An 18,195-nucleotide genomic window follows, 5' to 3' on the forward strand; every position below is an offset into this window, starting at 1 on the left:
ATATCGTATTCGATTGCAGATAAAAGCCACTTCAAGTCTATAGTATTCGGATATAAAACAGAGACGGGGTAGTCGGAATATGTAGAAGCTCGGAGACGGGAGCGCCCGTGTTAAACAGAGGCGGACAGGAGGACAAAAGGATGCATATCGAGCATGCGGATGTGGTATGATCGAGGAGGTAAGAGAGAAGAGTTATTAGACAAGAGGCTGATTGGTGAGTCCGTTTTGAATGCCAAAACGCCTGTCCGTCATGATGCAGCATGTCAAGGGATGCTAACCGCGCTATGCAAACTCTCATAAAGGTAATTATAGTTCCATTGATTGGGGGTATCGTAGTTATGTCATGGTTCGAATATGTTGCGAAAAAGAAAAAGGGGGAATATAACGTGAGAAATTGCCGTTCGTGTTGCCTGTCGCAGAGGACACAAAAATCTTTCATCTGCCCAAGCAGTGAAGCAGGCAGTCGGCGACAGACGTAGTATGTTCAGGCGTCCGAAAGGTCGTAATCTTCGTCGGTGTCACTGACTTCCTGACCCCATCTATTGACGACGATGCGTCTTCCTAACTGTTCGCTTGGTACTCCATCGCGGGAAGCGCCAAAGTCAAGGACCTAAGATTTCTTAGTGAATGGCAATTGAATGCTTGATAGACTGAACTTACCTCAATGTATGTTAAGCTGTCACGCTGCACTGCAGCGACACATCTCCGGTCGTTGAACTTTACCTGCCACACGCCACTGAGGTCGGTGAGAAGGTCCCGGACACAATCTCCGGTTTTTACATCCCACATCTTCAGTGTCCGATCTGATCCAGAAATGACCTTCTGGCCATCATGCTGGAAACAAGTGATTGCACCAGTGTGAGCACTCAGCATATTCCTGCACTGCCCAGTTTCAGGATCCCAGATCCTCAGCGTAGAATCCGCAGCCGCCGAGACTAGACGATCACACTTGAGGTCAAGCAGACCAACAAGGGACGTGTGGCCTTCCAGATTGTACAAAATAGAACCCGTTTCCAATGACCACACCTTGACCATGTTATCCATGGATCCACTGATACAACGATTCCTCTTATGGTCAAGAACGACACTATACACCTTCAAAGTATGACCTTGAAGCCGATGTACAGTCTCTCCTGTGGATATTTTCCATACACGCACGGTGCAGTCATAGCTTCCACTCACTAACGTGTCACCATGCGCTGCGATCGCCCGGACAGAGTGCTGGTGCCCAGTGAGGACACGGACAAAGTATGGGCAGTCTGTGTCATCGACATGAGGTCCGCTCTGATAATAACCCGGATCTCCTGGTTTGGGAAGTTTCCAGACACGAAGGTTCGAGTCACGAGAGCCTGTAATGATCAATGGTTCCTTTGGCATCATCTCAGGTGTGCCATCCGCCTTCTTTCCCACCTCGACCGGTAAGACAATCTGCAGGCAGCGCACGGTAGAGGTGTGGCCATGAAATATTTGAGTGCACCGAGCCTTTTCGATGTCCCAAACTCTTACCGACCTGTCGGTAGACCCAGAAACCAAAGTGTTGCCATAATACTCAAGTGCCCATACACCACCTTCATGGCCTTCAAGAGTGGCCTTGAGCTCACCAGTCCTAGTGTCATAAACATTGATGTTCGTGTCATCGCTCCCAGTAAGCACCTTCTCCGTATCGAACTGGAGACAAGTGACAACGTGGCGATCATGGGCGCGGAAGGCGATGTGTCTTGGCTTGACAACGGGTTTCATCCAAGCCTTGTGGATTGAATGGTGACGCTGATATAGCGATTTGTAGAGGTGAAGACCGCGAAGTGATGGCAAGCCGATCTCTGGATATGGGACGGCCGCCGCAGCAGCATTCGCAGCCGCATAAGGTCCCTCCGAAGCCGAAACCTCTTTCCTCCAATCCGAAGACTCGGAGTGATCAGTGCCACTGGAGGAGATCTTGCGCTTCGAAAGCTTACGGCTAGACACACGGGTGCACGCTTTCCTTTTAGGCCGGCGACTCACGGACAAAGTCCTATCACTAGACTCGCCAAAGGCTTGCAAGGCAGGAACAGAAGATTCTGGATCTGGCTTGATGAAAGGAGACATACTCATGTCCTTCTCAAAATCCTCGCAGCCATTCGGAAATTGCCATCCCCAGCCCTCCCTGATCGCACGATCCAACTCGCCCTCGGGAAGAACATATCCGTCCCTATCAAAAAGCTCCTTCCAGGACTTTTCGTCGGAATTAATGATATGCCTCCATTTCTTGGACACCTGAGCTGCGCGGCACATGGTCTGAACGTCGAAATATTTCACGATGTTAAGACTGAGCTCGAGCGGAAGCAGGGACAGGAAGTCACATTTCAAGGCAGGGTTGACAACGTCCGCAACAAAGTGCAGCGTCTGTTTCGGGCAGCGCCTCAGGAATTGGTACATCATATATGTTTTCATACTGTCAGGTACTGAGTCAAAGAAGTCCAGCACATTGGGTATATCCATCATGGAAGTGGGGCGCTGCATCATGGGTCCGGCAAGCTGTTCGGGCTTGGCAACATACGTCGCTTCGCCGTTGGAGTCCCCTACGGGCAAAGGCCCAATAAAGCGAGAATCACTGTTATCAAAGCTGGAGTCCGTGTCCTCCTGGTCTTCACCAGAATCGAAAGAGGAATCGATGTTCGCGGCATTTAGAGCCGCCACTGGAGACAAACTGGGACTGGGCAAGCACATATCTTGGGCAACGATATTGTCGATAAAAGGCTGTGAAGATGACTCCGTAGGCAGATGCTGGGAATTGTCACCCGGTGCATCATAACCTGAATCCTGACTTGCAGCAATTCCGGTCAAGTGTTGCCGAGGGTCCGACCCTGTCCTTTCCAATGCAGGTCTGGCAAAACCGGTCTCATTAGCACAGCCAGATTGTCTGTCATGTTCCTGCATGATAGTATTTGTACGCAAGGTCTCTTTTCTGGCGTCCACTGCCTGCGAGGGTCCCTGAGACTCGACTTCCGAGGATAGAGGAGACCGTAGTAATGTCTCCCTACGAGCATTACTCGCACTGTGGATCCTCCTTCTCGACAATATTCCTTCCATGGCGTTATTGCTATTGGTTTCCGTCTCCGGGGTGGCTAAGCCAGCCACGGTAGGATGTACTGGCGTGGAGCCATGAGAACGAGAGGGACGGAACGAAGGCTCTGATGGCACTCGCGCGGAACGTGCCCGTAGTGATCCTTGTTGTGCTTCCGTAAGCCGACGCTTGGAGATCGACAGGTGATTAGATGGTTGGTTGGAGGTTCTATGTGCAAGACGTCTTGATAGCTGGGTATCGTCCGAAGTAAAGGAGGCCACAGATCGCACCAGACCGTTCGAAGTTTTGAGCGCGTCATTCTTCTCGTGCAACTATAGAAGGTCAATATACAAGGTTCAGGAGTCAAGTCACGTAGCCGGAGAGTAGAAGGGCTTGTGAAAAACGATAAATGAAGACATACCTCGTTCAATGTGCCCGCAGCATCTTCCGGTTCATTAAACACAACCGATTTACCACCAAGTTCAAATCGTATATTTCGCAACGCCGATGGTGTAGGGGCAGATGCCAGTGGGTACACCTTGGGATCCAGATCCTGCGTCGCGCGTGGCGGCCTAATGAGCACGGGAGGAAACGTCGTAGTGGTTGTGGTTGTCGTCGTAACAACAGTAGTTCGGGTAGCAGGGGCGAAGGAAAATTGACCGACGGAGGTACTGGGAGACCCAGGACCGAGGCCCCGACCATTTCCATCTTCCTCCATGATAAGGTTGCCGAACGAATATGCGACCGACTCAGTGGTATGTCCGAGGTTGGGTTACTAGGAAGAGCGTGTAGTAGCGTGATGGCGTGGCAAGGATGAATCAGCTTCGACAGACTTGTTGGCTATGACGCATCAGATATGGCTGCTGGAGGGCTGTTTCGTGTCGAGGAGCTGGTGGTGAGAATGGGGGATTGTTGTTTATGTGATGGAGTTGATCGGCCGGACGTCCAGCAAGAAGTCGGTGTCAAATGAGGACCGCCAACAGGTATACACGCCCGCAAAGAGCAACCGAATGCGCACAGCTGTGGAGGAGTGATCGTTAAAACATGACCGTGAGTACCGAACGAATAAGGGCCTGGACGGGGTGTGGAAGATAGGCCGGTGTGTAGAGAAGGTGAAGGGAAGTGAACGAGGGCAGGCTGTGGCGTGCTCTGCTGACAAGGAGGTGTTGGGCGGCGGAGAATGATCGAGGGAGCTGAACCAGAAGGTGGTTGGTTGTGCCTCCTTCAGGTCAGGCTTAGGCTCTTCGCAGCAGCCGGCGGTTCTGTCCTCAGTGGCTCCCGGCTAGCCCAATCTGGCGGCTTCCCGAGGCTGGTGGCTCCGCAATGTGAAGACTAAATCCTATTTAAAATATATTTACGGTCGATGATTCCCCATCTGTGAGACAGAGAGAGAGAGAGTAGAAGAAAGTGTAAGGAAGAAAGATAGCAGGCGGTAGAAGAAGGATAGTAATAGTGACGGAGGAGGAAAAAGGAATGGAAAGAAAGAAAACAGGAGCAACGGAGACAAATGAAAAAGGGTCAAGGAAAAAACCTTAGAGGCAAGGCGGGTTCTGAATTTGCCGTCCTGCAGTCGGGGATCACCCAGCGCTCGGAGCAACTCTCCCTGGGGGTGAGAACCACTTTCCAGGATCGTTATAACGATGTATCCAATGGTGGAGTTGACGGGTGTTGTGCCTATTAGACTTATGACTAGATTCTTACCCGGGAGGGGACTGGATACAGCACTAACAAGTTGCTTGCCCACATTAAAGTACTAATTATTTATTACCAGATAATTATCCTACTACGTACGTATGAGGGTACTTTGTATCAACATGACGGTGCCTGCTTTGTCCCCACTGATCTATTTCTCCATTCCTCAAAGACTCTCACCCCAAAACAAGGAAATTTAAAATCGTTTTGTCGAACCGCTGTTGGTGTGCTTTGTGGATGGATGATAGCCGCCGCCAGATTCCATCAACCCAGATCTCTTCACACTTGACAGATATGGCTCCAGCACACCAACTGCATATGACGTCTCGCATTTTACGTTTTTTTCTCGTGCCTTCGCAATTTCATTCGATATGTGACCTCAGACTTTCGCAGAATTTCCAGTAGTCCTTGACCCAGTAACCGTTGGTTTTCCTGGCTCGCTTTGCCACTGGTCCAATACACGTGACTTGGTGGGGTCCATTGTATTGTCCAGAATTCCTTCGGCGTCTTTTTCGATTCGATGGTTCAACTGCTCGCGGTAGATAGATGGATTAATACACAGGTAAAATTGCTAGCTGGAATCTTCGGTTACCGGTAACCGACCATGCAGTTTAGTGCACTTAGCAACCACCCCATATCAATTTCCCCATGAAGGAGCTACTGATACACTCATGCTTTACACACATTGAACCTTATCAGTTACTCATCAGACGTTGTTCAGATAAGTACTTTTAATTAAAAAGAAGTTTCTCAAAATAGGATGGCAACTACCTGGGTGTGAAATGTGGACAGAGGACATTGCGGGGAAATGCCAGAGATAAGTGCGTATCACACAGGATGAGGGGATGGGGGTTGTGGCTCGTAATTTCATCTACCGCGGGACTGCCCTATCGACTGTTTCAGACCAGCGTTATCAGGAAGGCATGTGTCTGACTTCTAACTAATTAGCTCCAACTACCCCAAATGTACTATCTCTTAAGTGCTAAGTAGTAGCGATACAATTTGTCCTCTAGACTACCAACCTGCAAATGGACACTGCTTCATGAAAGGGGTATAAATACCCTTTCGATTAAGGTCAAGCAGATCGAGTTGATGCATCATGTTTATCTTCCCTACACGATGTCTCGGACAATCTTCTGTCCGTTCGTTGTTCAGGAGAAACCGCTCAAGAATGCAAACCGATCATTTCATCGCCATAGCATTATTGGTTGCACCACTTTTGAAGTATGTGGTATCTGCAACATTGAAGTGACGGGTAATTTTCAGATACCAACCCGACTTCACCCCCTCTCTACTATATATAGTTTCAATCCAGCTGGGGACGACGTTACGTGAGACGTAAACTTCCCCCCAAACATGACATAAGAAGACATATGAAGTAATTGCACTATTGCCTCCATACATACAGAGCACCTCTGTATGGCCATTGTCCAATTCAGTTGTAAAAAGATTTCAGTATCAATGGAGGGACAAACGCACTGGCGACTCCCGTGACCATACCGTGGGTATTCGTTTGTCGTCAACCTGATTTTGGTTCTTCACACGGTGCCTCAATCCCCAGCCTCATTCTTCCTAGCATGATTTGCTGACCACCATCTTTCATAGTTTCACTCCTGAATGCCTACATGTAGCGCAGTTTCACTATATAGCGACCCAGCATGGTTCGAATTAAGTTCACCGGGCCTCCGTCGACGGTCCAGGTACAGACTCCGCAGAATCTCCAGTCCCTTGCCGCTGACAGCAAGCCTGTTGCTCGCATCAGGGCACAAGATGTGATTGAAGCTTCCGCCATTCTGAAGCTCCAAGAAAGCATGCATCTACAGCAACTACAGAGCCTGGAGATGGTCCAGATCATGCTACATGTCTCGGTATGCGGCTTTTTCTCTCCCATGATACGCTTTCATATATCTGATACCAGTACATAGTTTGGAACACTTTTTTATCTTCGGTTCGTTGGGTGCCGGCTTAAAAATCCCCATATCTGAGCCAGTCTTATATGTGTTGCGTAGGGAGTTTCTACCGCTTCTGTGTTTCGACGATCGGGACTTGAGAGAAGCCCAACGTGAGGGCGACCTTTCTTATCGACAGTTCATTGACAAGCACACGCACAGAGAAGACATCGTTTCCAAAGAAGATGTATCATTTGGCAGAGGCAAGAAAGGTCAGCCGCTGAAAATCATACTCCGGGGATCGGATCCCAAAGCGGATATGATTCTTGATATTCTGGTCAGTTTCCATTATCACTGGGAATGATCCTCTTTATTTACATGTGTAGGAAACCGGCATCTTTGATGCACTTAGCAAAAACGTGCTTGAAGCTGTTCAATTGACCATACTGGTCGATAAGGATGCGCCCGAGAATGTGCTAGAATCATACACATTCACCTTTAGATACGCAGGGGCGGGAGGTGATGTTAATAATCGCCTGGAAAGCTTATCTCTCGAACCAATGGGCTGTGTGGCCGACATGAAAACTGCACAGACAGCCCGGATAGGCCTAGAGACGATCGTACGGCGCTTGATCACTCTTAGTGCCTTTCTTCCCACTCTACCGAGTATGTACCTTTATACACTCACCTGAACTGCCGCTCATAATATGTCCAGATAAGAGAAGCTTAGGGGTGCACCTTTTCTATACGGAGGACTGCCCTCCTGACTATGAGCCCCCGGGGTTCAATGGGGCCGATGATGATACGATCAAATTCCCTCTCAGCGTAAATTGGAAAAAGGAATCGCAGTCTTGTGGACAAATGAACAGTGGACGACATACGTAAGTGACCACCCATGCTTGGTAGCCTTAACTAATCAAATGGCGTAGTGTTGGGCTTAAAGTCACCTCGCTCAAATGGACCGGATCCGAGCCTGAGGGAGCAGAACCGCTGCCTCAGATACCTCCTGATCTTGAGTTCAACGACCCCGTACGAAGATCGAAAGATATTGGATTTGATGATAAAGATGACATCTTGCGTACACTGGGAGGCAGTGGCAGTCTATCTATGGAGAACGGCTTACGCCAGGACACTGATCTCTGCTTATCTCTTTGTCAGAAAACCGAGAACGAAAAAGTGTCGACGCAGGATCTTGTGGATAAGCATCAATTACAAATGATGCTACCTGTAAGTTGAAGGCCCATGAGGATCGAGCATTGAGACGGTTGGCAAATTGATTAATTTGGATAGTCGCAAGGGATTGAAGGTTCGGATGGTGAACTGGCACCTACACAGCCACTTAAACCTGGCACCGCCTTTGAGAATGGCATTGCGACGAGATGTCAGAAGTTTGTCCTTACGGAAGAAAGCAGGCACAATATCAAGGAATATCTGCATTCAGACGACTCTACTGCTACGAGAACAGCCGAGGATCAAAATAAGGTCAGATGCCAATGCGGCTGGGATGGTGAAGAGGAGGCCATGGTAAGTTGACAACCCATAGGTAGACCAAAACTAACTTTGATAGGCCCAATGTGCCTTTTGTCAAACGCGTCAACATTTGTTATGCTATGGATACGAAGATGCCCATGACCCAAGAGTCCCCGACATTCATGCTTGCTATCAATGCTTGCTTATGCCGGACGAACCTCATATACTCAATCAGATGAGTAGTTTGGTACTATTGAGGAGAGCTGTGAGGATCATATTGAATGAGGGTTATCCCCATAGAACGTCGCTATTCACACAGAAGCTTCGTGAGTACCTCAGAGTCTATATTGCTGTACCCTCTGACCCTTCACAGATTGTAACGGGCAGACCCTTGTCCAGATTATAGATCTGCTTAAAAAGCGCAGACTCCTCCAGCCAACCCCGGGAAGTAAAGTCAAAGGATTTTCACTAAAGGGTTTGCCCAGGTTCATGTTCCCTAGCTCAGGGGACATACAAGCCAGGCTACAAGCGGAGATACTTAGCCCCATGATCAAGATTCAGCATCGTGTAAGTTAACCTGCAACGGAAGGCAGATCATAACCCTAACCTACTCCAGTACGTCCAAGACATCCCGCAGGACTCGCTTCAACCATCACAAGTAGTGACAAATGATGAGCTACACAGCATCACAAGATCGTTTTCTCGGGAAGATGAAATGGAAGAATCGCTTTTTGATGCTCAAGAAAGTGGAAGGAAGACGCCCGTACCAATAAAAAAATCCACGAGCATGGTAGCAGAAACCCGAAGTCGGAAGAGACTGGCGTCACTGGCAAACGAACACAGCCAACCCCACACCCCGAAAGATACTGCTCATAAAGATGCGTCCCCACCAAGACGAGTCAGTGATCGAGTCTTGAGGAAAGACAGCAGGAACCAAGCTGAACAGCAAGTCAAGTCCGTCAAAAACGTAACTCCTCGCTCCAAGCAAACACCCAATCGTCGGATTTCCAACGAAGGCAGTTTACGCCGCAGCAACCGCAAGAGGCGCAAGATCAGCAATTACTCCAAACTTGTCGATGTTGGCGCGGAGCAATCTGAGAACGACAGTTCCTAGTCAGATACTCACCCCGAGCACGAAAGTTATCGCTGTCTCTTAACTGAAACAGCCAAAGAAAGCCTAAACCTCACCTACTGGACATTACAGGTCGACCATATGAGCGTCAATGAGAAGAAGATGGGACAAGAATGGCGTCATTGGAGGAAACCCCTTTCAAGACAGTGGTTCGAATATCCGTGCACCCGACAATCGAAGTATCCGGTCAGTGCAGTGCACCCGCAACCCCGGTGTTTCAACCCAGCAACTATTGATTCAAAAATGAAGCTTAAGGGTCCGCTCGGGGAGGAAAGAGTGGAGGGAACTGAGCCATGGCACGAGCAGGACCCTGGAACGCATGGAGAAGCTGAGTGATTAGCAGCTAGCTACTCCAGCTACTTACCTTTTATGTATTCCGGGAGCATGATCACCCATCACCATACTCGGAGCTATTCGGCCCTTGGGACTGACTGTATTCTACATAGCTTAGTAGTAACTCACCGAGATAACGAAAACAGAACTTGCATCCTAGACCTACTTAATATAGACACTGTTTCACAGCCCCTCTGTTCAGATACTAGCTACATAGTGCCAAACCAAAGTCCAACGCGCTCTTACCAACATGCTTTCATATCATTCAAGCTGCTACTACACGTAAATTTTCAACTATCATAGCTAGTACTCTACTACACGCATATCATCCGAAATCCCATACATACCAAAACTACTACCAAACGAAACAAGAACTTCAACTACTCCCTATCTTTCTGCCTTATCCCCCCTACCCAAAAAAGCGATGTCACTCTCTGATACAAAGCGTCCAGAATTTCTCCATTCATTGGTATTCGTGCCATGGGAACCCTTGACCCTGAAAAGTCCCTGACAGGTTTAAGCTCATGGCTAAGTACCATGGTGAAACAACTCCAGGTCTGGCCCGGCAGTTCGGTGCTTGCCGGACTGCCGAACCCTGTTCCTTGCGACCGAATGAATCAGTTTACTGCTACTAGTGGTGTCTTTTGAGGGAAATATCCTAGATGTAGTTTGGTTGCATGGTCGGTCTAGGAGTGTTGGTGAAACGCGCGATGCGATGGGCTATGGGCTAGGTTCGCTTCGCAGTTCTTCTTCTCCTGATGGGTTGGTTGGCTATGGTGGTGTACTGTAGTGTAGAGTAGAGGTGATTGCGATTTATGATCGACGGACGTATACCCACCCACTTGCTCACTTACTTACTTACTCCTTATTCACATGCTAACAGGCAGCCCAGTAACTAGTTACTTAGTACGCAGTTTGCGCGCTGCACGTAAGTAGTTATCCGCTCGCGTATCGAGCTCGGCAAAAATGCATGTGCTTAGATAGAGTAGACTAGATAAGAATCAGTATCTTGAATAGATCCGAAATCAAATCATATCTGCTAGTAAAGTAAAGTATTCTGCTCCGTGGTGCTGAGCCGTCATATTCGGAGCATTGTCGAAAGGGGGATTAGATCGATCGTAAGGGACGCGGGAGTGGCTATAGGCTAACAGGGGAGTTATCCAGAGTTCCAGACTAACTCAGGTCCCCGAGCACTTTTACTCTGTAGGGATGGAGCTAACAATAGGTCGGTCACGATAGTTAGAGAAGTGTCAAGTCCGCAATGTCTATTTTCGGGTAGACGAGGATACAATAACTCAACGCGGGAATGATAGACGTGGGGATTCGAACTCGCTCAGGGCGGCAATCAGGTCAGATTCATGCTGGAGTTCCCTCAGGGCTGAACCAATTCTTAGTAAGTGCTAGTCTCTGTAGATTCAAACGTTTGAGATCAGGGCGAGGAAAATTTTTTTCGGGCTTTGTTTTCTGCAGGCCGTACTATTGCAACGAGCTTCTCTATTTTTGGTTTCTGAAGATTGGTTCAGATGTTTTCTTTTTCTTGTTCGGGGGAGAAAAAGCGAGTAAACATCAAGGTTTGGTTGATCGTCACGGACCCGATAAAAAGGGGCACTAAGATTCGAAACTTCCCAATTCCCCGCAATTGAAGCTCCTTAGCAAGTGGATGGGGAGAAAGTGGTGCTATTGTCGACTATTTGACCCCGACGAAGGTTAACCTGGGAAACTTTTGGGGTCTGTGTGGATGGTTGTAACTATTGGCTTGTTTGTAGATTGAATGCTTGGGCCGAAAACTGGGGATGCTCTACCTCATTCCGCCTTGGTAACTAGAGCATTTCCAATGCTGAGATGGTCTTAGCCTGGAGCTTCGGATTGCGAATTATGCACTTAAGATATGAATGCTTAGCACATTAATGGATTCACCGAGAAGTCTGCTATTAGTTGGGACTTTGTGTGACCCAGATTACGAAGGCGCTATTTTCCGTTCAGACGCGAGCTATGCAGAACATTGGCAGGTTAGAGGAGCTTGAGATAGAGTCAATGGCTTGAATCACTGAACCTGCAGTAAGCAGTATAAGTGTTCAACAACCAGTCTCACATGCATTTGGAGCAAAGAGCTGCTATTCGCCATTTAGGAGCACAGTGGCACCTTATGCAGTACCTAGTCGCTAAGAAACCTGCAATTGATCTGACATTGTTTGTGCAGATTCAATGATTTGCTGTTCAAGCTTATCAACAGTCCGACCTCCCCAGTAAGTTTCTGCGGAACGGCGGGAAGCTGGCTAGAGCTCTGGATCCTAAGGTTTGAGAGTAGACAACTCGCCGAGGATAGTCGAGAGTCGGATAAAATCACCGCTGCAGCAAAGACGTTTAAACCGACGATACAACTCTATTGACTCAAGAGCGGTAGGAAACCGCGGATTCTTTGTTGTACGTAGCAACTGCGTACTAGAACTGTGGATATAGCTATGGAGGCTGTTCGCAACAGGGGTCAGGGAGACCTCATGGGGGAACATAAGCTTTTCCTTTCCACAGGCACATCCTGCTAACTTATATAGTGCTGTTAATCCTTTCAGATCTGTTTGCGTATGGTTTCGGGAGTACCTTCCATATGCTCCAAATCGTCTAGGGTGAGGCTCCAAATTGAACCGACGTCTCAGTGACCAAAGGAGTAAAACATGCGGCCTTTCCTTAGAACCCATTCAGAAGGGCATATATGAGCTCCTCTTGCGATTAGTGCTGCTAGTGGGATTGAAATAAGACACTGAGTTCCATAAGCAGAAGATCACAGCCGAGTCACACAAGACGAACAAGAAGAAATCGAGGATAGTTATGCAAGTCGCACGAAGAACCACGATCTTGTAGGGCACTTATGATGGAAGATTATCGGTTGAGCTTCATTGGTAGATGTCTCGCTCTGAGTGTATGAGGTCACGTCACCAGGTGCGCGTCTAAAACCTCAGCGTCCGGACACATCCGGTAAGTTGACGGTCGGGCGGATGGCGGCTTGGCCGATGATCTGCAAAATTGACTTTGACGGACAAGGAGCACTGAAGAGCTCTGGACGCTGTTCAGTTTCGGATTTCCCCTACTGCAGTTACTTCCATGATGGAGGAGCTAATAGAGCGGCACAGAATTAATTGCCCGAGAGTGTGTTGTGGTGTAGACCAGTTGTGTAGTTGACCCTAGTTCTGGTTACGGCCATGCCATGCTCAATAGGGGGTGACCTCTTAACAATGGCAACCATTCCACCAAAAAGGAGCCGGTACAATTCCCCATGGTCTACTTACCCAACTATGCTGATGCCAATCAACTTTGTTCCGATGGACTGGTAGGTTTGAACATCAACCTTCGATAAGGTGTCTTAACGGGGCGCTATTCCAGCAACTTTCCATGGAAACCTTGCAATGGCTTTGTCGATTATTGACGACGATCGAGTAGTACATGCATCCAAGATTTGAGATTGTGCGTTGAGGGTTGCATTTCTCTAGCGGAGACTGATGCCCTGTGCACGACTATTTGCCTCACAGCCATTAGCGGGATTGTCACGGGCGTCAACAGGGCCAAGGGATGGTACGTATGAATTAGAAATAAACAGACCCAATGACATACCAATTTCAGCCTGGAGGGTCGAGTTCTTGAGAGACCACTCTGTTCCTGCTTGGATCGAATTCACGAAGACTATTGAATCGGCACTTGGGGAACCCCACTACTATGGCGCTTGAGTATAACATTTGGTGAGCGGGATGACGATCAGCAGCAACTGCAATTCCTATTGGAAGAGACTTTCAAGGGACGGCTGAGCGGGCGAAGCGGCGATGGGAAGTAGTTCTTCACCAGTTCACTACTCTCCATCGATCGCGAGTGGCAGAACCCGTGGAGAAGCCCGAGCAGCAGCAGCCCCTTAATTTGAAACCATGACTGACTGGTTCCTGACGGAGTGCACGCGTCGGTCCAATCTCCGGTGCCGACGTCAGTGGCATACGACGTGTAGTAAAAGTCAATCAATTCATGACGGAGAAAATATGGTGGCAATGTTCTTATTTGCTTTTGACTTGGATGTAGGCAGAAGAAGAAATAGCTTGGTAACCAGAATAATAGTAATGAAGTGTGGCTGCGCTGGTTTCTTTGCCGCATTGCCCGAATTGTTCAAATCGAACCTGGGCGCACGTGTCCAGCCGCGTCTAAACCAGAAAGAGACGAAGGACTGCAGCGACTATTGACCTTTAGAATATCCCCTGGAATCCAAAGAAGACGGAAAGGAAAGACGGTCGAAGTTTACTGTACGAACGAGAGACGGCGCAAGGGGAGACCGAACTAGGATTAGATCCATGATGGTGGGATATCGGGGTTGTTCATCCCTGTTGGCCAACTCATACATACTTATTATCTTCAAGTACGAGAATGCGTTTCTCTTGCTGGAAGAAGCATTTTGCGAGGCACTGACTGACAGTTCTCATGCGTACAACTATAGAGCACACACATATTGGACCACCACCAGAAAAATGGTCTGATTTCGGAACAACTAATTTAGAAAAGAAAAACAAATCCACAAAAAATAAACAACTGCAAGACACGGACATTCCCACCCATCCTCCTCGAAATCTTGCCTTGACTTGAATGGGAATCGCTCGCCTCGGGCCACCAGCAGCCATTGAATCCACCTTGGAACCTCCTCCACTGGATGGGCCACTCAGAAACTCTCAGGAGCCGCTTTGCGATCTATGGACCCATGGTTGTGTGCCTGTCGATTCTTACTGCTATTGTAGGGTGCTAAGGTGCCACTACCGGCTTGCAATTGTCTGCTGACACGAATCTTAATTCTCTGGGCTAACGTAGGCAGCCTGTCGCCCGCCTCTTGCCCTCTCTCCTGATGATGGACCACCATGCCGGTTCTCGCCCGTCTGGAAGTATGACAACCGGGTCTCTCCTGGGCCCACGAGAATGGCTTTGTTCCCCATCGATTTTTCTGGTTCCAAGCAATTGGCGAATGAGCCTTCTATGGTCCTCGCGGATCTCTTCAACTCTGACCTGGCCCATGCTGAGTTTAGACTGTTTCTGGCGTCTTTGACTTTTGCCCCTTAAGCCGCGACCCTCCACGCTTTTTGAAATTCTTTCCCCCCCATCATCTGTCCGCTCACATGTAATGAAATCGCGGCCACTTATATATAGTACCTAATAGGTCTCTCGGCTCGCACGGCCGGTTCTTCTTTGATTCTGGTCAATTCCCCTGCAATATCTGTTACATCATTCACAAGCTCCTCGGGGACCCTCTTTTTTAATCCTGCGAGCTGCTACTACTATTAAGCCAGGTCATATTTCACTCGTTCCGCCGGACCTGCATACTAGTCCCTCTTTTCCCAATTTCCCTTTTACTCTTTCTTCTAGACCTCTTTTTATTTCTCCGTGACTCGCCTGATCCGTCTCTCCAGTTCCTGCTTGGTACTTTGACTCGCTCCTCAAAAGAACGCCAATTCCCTGGAGATTTTATTTTTTTTGACCGCTTCTTCAATTTCGAATTTGGCGTGTCTTGTGGCGCTCCGAAACGAGGATCTTTAGTGACCGAAACGGTAAACATACGGGCTTGGGGGTACTCACCGACTTGGGGTGGGGAATATTGAAAGACACCTCCGGCTTTCTACCAAACCTCCTGAATCCTCCGACCTAAAGACGTCGGGATCAATTGTTTATTTCGATTCAAAGAACTCCTGCTCTTTTTTGACATTCACCACTTCTTGCTATCTGGTTATAGCTCGATTTTTGGAGAAGAGACATCGGGATTGTAGCCCGCAGTGTCGACGTGGGTCACGCCCATACTAAACTTATTAATGCCCCAGCAGTCCATACCTATCCCACCAAGGACTTCCAGCATGCATGCCTCTAAAAGTGGAGTGCGTTCACCCGCAGCCAGCCCGGGAGATTCGAGGAATGAGAACACATCAAAGGCCTACAAAATCCTCGGCACAACAGATGCCTCTGTCCACGAGACTCATTCTAAGCGTGAAGACAAACGACGCTCGAGACGACCAAGCTTCATGAGAGCTCCGGAGATCAAATCGCAGAAGAGTGGTGGTTTTGTTCCCTTCCCGACTGCTGCTCCAGAGACCACTATTCCCCCACAACACCTCCGTGTTCGGGCATCATCACCCCTGCTGGGCCATGAGTTTCGCCCAAATGATGCTCCTGGACAGCCGATGCCAGCATCGACAAAGAAAATCCACCAGTCAGGTTCAGCCTCCGCCCTATTCTCCTACTTCAGTTCTCGGGATTCGTCAGCCAATACAATTCCTGGCATTGGAGTCGCGACATCCGACTTCGGGCCTGCAGCTGAAGGTAAACCAGAGTCACGGCAAAGCGCCGAGTCTGGTTCTAGCCTCAGGCAACCGAAAGGCCCGATGAAAGACTCAAAGCGTAAAATGCGCCCACCCCGGATCGACCTCTCCCTACTGTTTCCCAAGCCCAAGGCAACCGCTGAGCCACTCCTGTCGCCGCAACGCTTGGTGGCCTCTCCCTCTGCTATCTCCATAGTTTCTGAGCATCCGGTCACCAAGGCAAAAAACATTGAGGACCATGCAGCTGGCACTAAGCTCGCAAAGACGCCACCTCACCTGGTAAAGACGACCGACCAAACCTACGGCGGTCGGGCTCCTGAGGCATCATCCTACGAGACTAAGACGTCGAACTGGCTTGATCCGTCCTTGGAGAGGACCGTGCGGGCCAGTGAGATGGACTTAGCCTTGCAGAAACTGCAGCAAGATTCTCGGCGCAATACCAAGGGTCGCTCTAACCGCTCACAGTCGCGATCCCAAGGCCAAGATAAACGGCGAACCGGTGATTCTCGCGCCCCGGATGATAACTTGTGGAAGGTTACCTCAAACAGTTCTGGCAGTGAGTGGAGCAAGGAGACCTACTTATCTCCTAAAGCTCGTTCTCGCCAAAGCTCACATCGTGTTTCAAATCACTCCGAACCCAGGAGACCAAATTTGCATGCGTCTGCTGCATTGGAGAAGTGCTCGGTGCCAAAGAAGAGTAGTCGAACTACACTGAAGACTGCGGACTTGAATAGCTCCAGCGTGCTTTGCCTCTCCTCTTCGGAGGATGAAGATGATGACGAGGACCTCAACAGCGATCGACTAAACAGAGATCGAAATGCTAGAGATAGCGTTGCAACCTACGGCGAATTCGAAGCCGAGATATGTACAGCATCGGCGGCACAAGCGACAAAGGGCACATTACGGAGCATTGATCAGCCGATGTCCGTCACTAGCCGTGGATCGCGCCCATCACAGAGGCTTCAATCCGCTCGTCGGGACGTGTCTCAGTCCTCAGCCGAGAGGTCATCATATATGGCCAGCTGTCAATCTCGTCGATCCAGCGATATACCCACGATCTCTGAGCCGGAATTCTTCCACGGAGATCTGATATTCAATCATCAGAGACAGAGCCAGCTCAGAAAGCCCCCCTCTGCCTCTCAGAAGGAGACTAATAGAAGAAGCCGAGTCATCGCGGTGACGAGACAGGAGGAGCATCTCCTCGAGGCAATGCGACAAAGGAAGGGGAAGATTACGCCCAGTATCTTCCAGGAGAGCCGATTTAACAGTAGCTTGGAGCCCGACCAAGGTTCCATGCTGTCTGTTCCTTCGCGGGATTCGTTTTATGGATCAGACATGTCCTTTTTACGCCTAAGCCCTGCTTTCCCTCCTAAATCGGTCCAAGCCAATGCGAGTCGCAATGAAAGGGAAGGCTCCGTTTGTCAGAGCACTTTTTCCGACGAGGAGCAGAGGACCATCAACTCATTCCCTTCTCCCCGTGCTAGCTTGGCTTTCTCCGAGGGTCTTTCGTCTCCATCGACCAGCGCAGCCTCGCCGTTGACACCGACGCTCCCCATCCACCGCTTCTCCCCCATACCGTCTCAAGGGCCACCACCCCGTCGTCCTATTCCCGCTGTGCCGCAAGACAAGAGGCGGCACTCACGGCGGCGTACAGATAGCAGCGAGGCAATTGTCCTGGAAGAGCCCGAGGAGCCGAAGCAAAGGGGTGAACTTCCCATGTGGACATTGCGGTGGAATAACGACAATGGAACTATGACGGCTGTACATTGAACATGATGTTGCTTGTTGCAAGATGCTCGCAGTCATGATACCCACTCATTTTACTTTTTTTGAACTTTGATGACATGTTTTACTCAACCTTTACAATACCTACCTTCGCCTGCACACTCACTCACCCATTTCTATACCTGTGACTCAACATACACTCTTTGGTTTTTCTTATTTACGTTCTCCTTTTCGAATCGATCAAGCGAAATACGGCCAGATGGCATCTATTTTGGGAATTTTTTATTACTCATGTTTGGTTGGTTATGGCTACTTATGCTATACGGCAAAAGACATTTTGTAAATAGACGACCTAGACTTGAGGGGGCTACTATCGGACATTGTCCACATAATTGAACCATCTATGCTGATAACTCTACTGTAGAGCTTACTTGCCCGTATTTAAGGACCTGCTGCATTATACGTGATCATAAGACCTGGGACCTTCTGTGTATTGCCCACACTCTTTCAGACGTTTTTCTCGCAAGGTGTATGTCGAGTAGAGTTCCAGAAGGCCTAATATAGTAAGGATAATGGTTGGGGAAT

The 18,195-nt window shown here is 49.0% G+C and overlaps 4 protein-coding genes across 4 annotated transcripts; 3 read left to right on the forward strand and 1 right to left on the reverse strand.

Moving 5' to 3' along the window:
* Nucleotides 1-2: 2 nt before the first annotated feature.
* Nucleotides 3-4,068, reverse strand: BO87DRAFT_36068 (cell division control protein Cdc4). The gene is made up of 3 exons (XM_025621565.1): nt 3,465-4,068; nt 661-3,375; nt 3-610 (listed from the first exon to the last, which is right to left on the reverse strand). Exons 1-3 carry the CDS (start codon nt 3,759-3,761, stop codon nt 485-487), a joined length of 3,138 nt encoding a protein of 1,045 aa, XP_025480512.1. The 5' UTR covers nt 3,762-4,068; the 3' UTR covers nt 3-484.
* Nucleotides 4,069-6,393: 2,325 nt separating this feature from the next.
* BO87DRAFT_425120 (putative meiosis specific protein Hop1) lies at nt 6,394-9,208 on the forward strand (the record flags this gene model as incomplete). The annotated part of the gene is made up of 10 exons (XM_025627280.1): nt 6,394-6,603; nt 6,661-6,683; nt 6,745-6,961; nt 7,011-7,290; nt 7,340-7,505; nt 7,554-7,851; nt 7,915-8,148; nt 8,192-8,420; nt 8,468-8,661; nt 8,711-9,208. The coding sequence occupies 10 exons, from the start codon at nt 6,394-6,396 to the stop codon at nt 9,206-9,208; spliced, it is 2,349 nt and encodes a 782-aa protein (XP_025480513.1).
* Nucleotides 9,209-14,285: 5,077 nt separating this feature from the next.
* On the forward strand, nt 14,286-14,638 carry BO87DRAFT_425121 (uncharacterized protein; the record flags this gene model as incomplete). The annotated part of the gene is made up of 2 exons (XM_025627281.1): nt 14,286-14,318; nt 14,393-14,638. The coding sequence occupies 2 exons, from the start codon at nt 14,286-14,288 to the stop codon at nt 14,636-14,638; spliced, it is 279 nt and encodes a 92-aa protein (XP_025480514.1).
* Nucleotides 14,639-15,423: 785 nt separating this feature from the next.
* Nucleotides 15,424-17,655, forward strand: BO87DRAFT_306487 (uncharacterized protein; the record flags this gene model as incomplete). Its single annotated transcript, XM_025619363.1, has 1 exon — nt 15,424-17,655. The coding sequence occupies one exon, from the start codon at nt 15,424-15,426 to the stop codon at nt 17,653-17,655; it is 2,232 nt and encodes a 743-aa protein (XP_025480515.1).
* Between the last annotated feature and the right edge of the window lie 540 nt (nt 17,656-18,195).

This window comes from Aspergillus neoniger, assembly GCF_003184625.1.
Source record: "Aspergillus neoniger CBS 115656 unplaced genomic scaffold BO87scaffold_13, whole genome shotgun sequence".
NCBI lineage: Eukaryota > Fungi > Ascomycota > Eurotiomycetes > Eurotiales > Aspergillaceae > Aspergillus > Aspergillus neoniger.

What these genes read in the sequence shown, in the direction of transcription:
- BO87DRAFT_36068 (XM_025621565.1), bottom strand. Translation starts at nt 3,761, where the DNA reads ATGGAGGAAGATGGAAATGGTCGGGGCCTCGGTCCTGGGTCTCCCAGT. An exon ending in CTGCGGGCACATTGAACGAG is followed by an intron (nt 3,376 to 3,464) that starts GTATGTCTTCAT and finishes GACCTTCTATAG; the next exon opens with TTGCACGAGAAGAATGACGC. An exon ending in ACAGCTTAACATACATTGAG is followed by an intron (nt 611 to 660) that starts GTAAGTTCAGTC and finishes AAGAAATCTTAG; the next exon opens with GTCCTTGACTTTGGCGCTTC.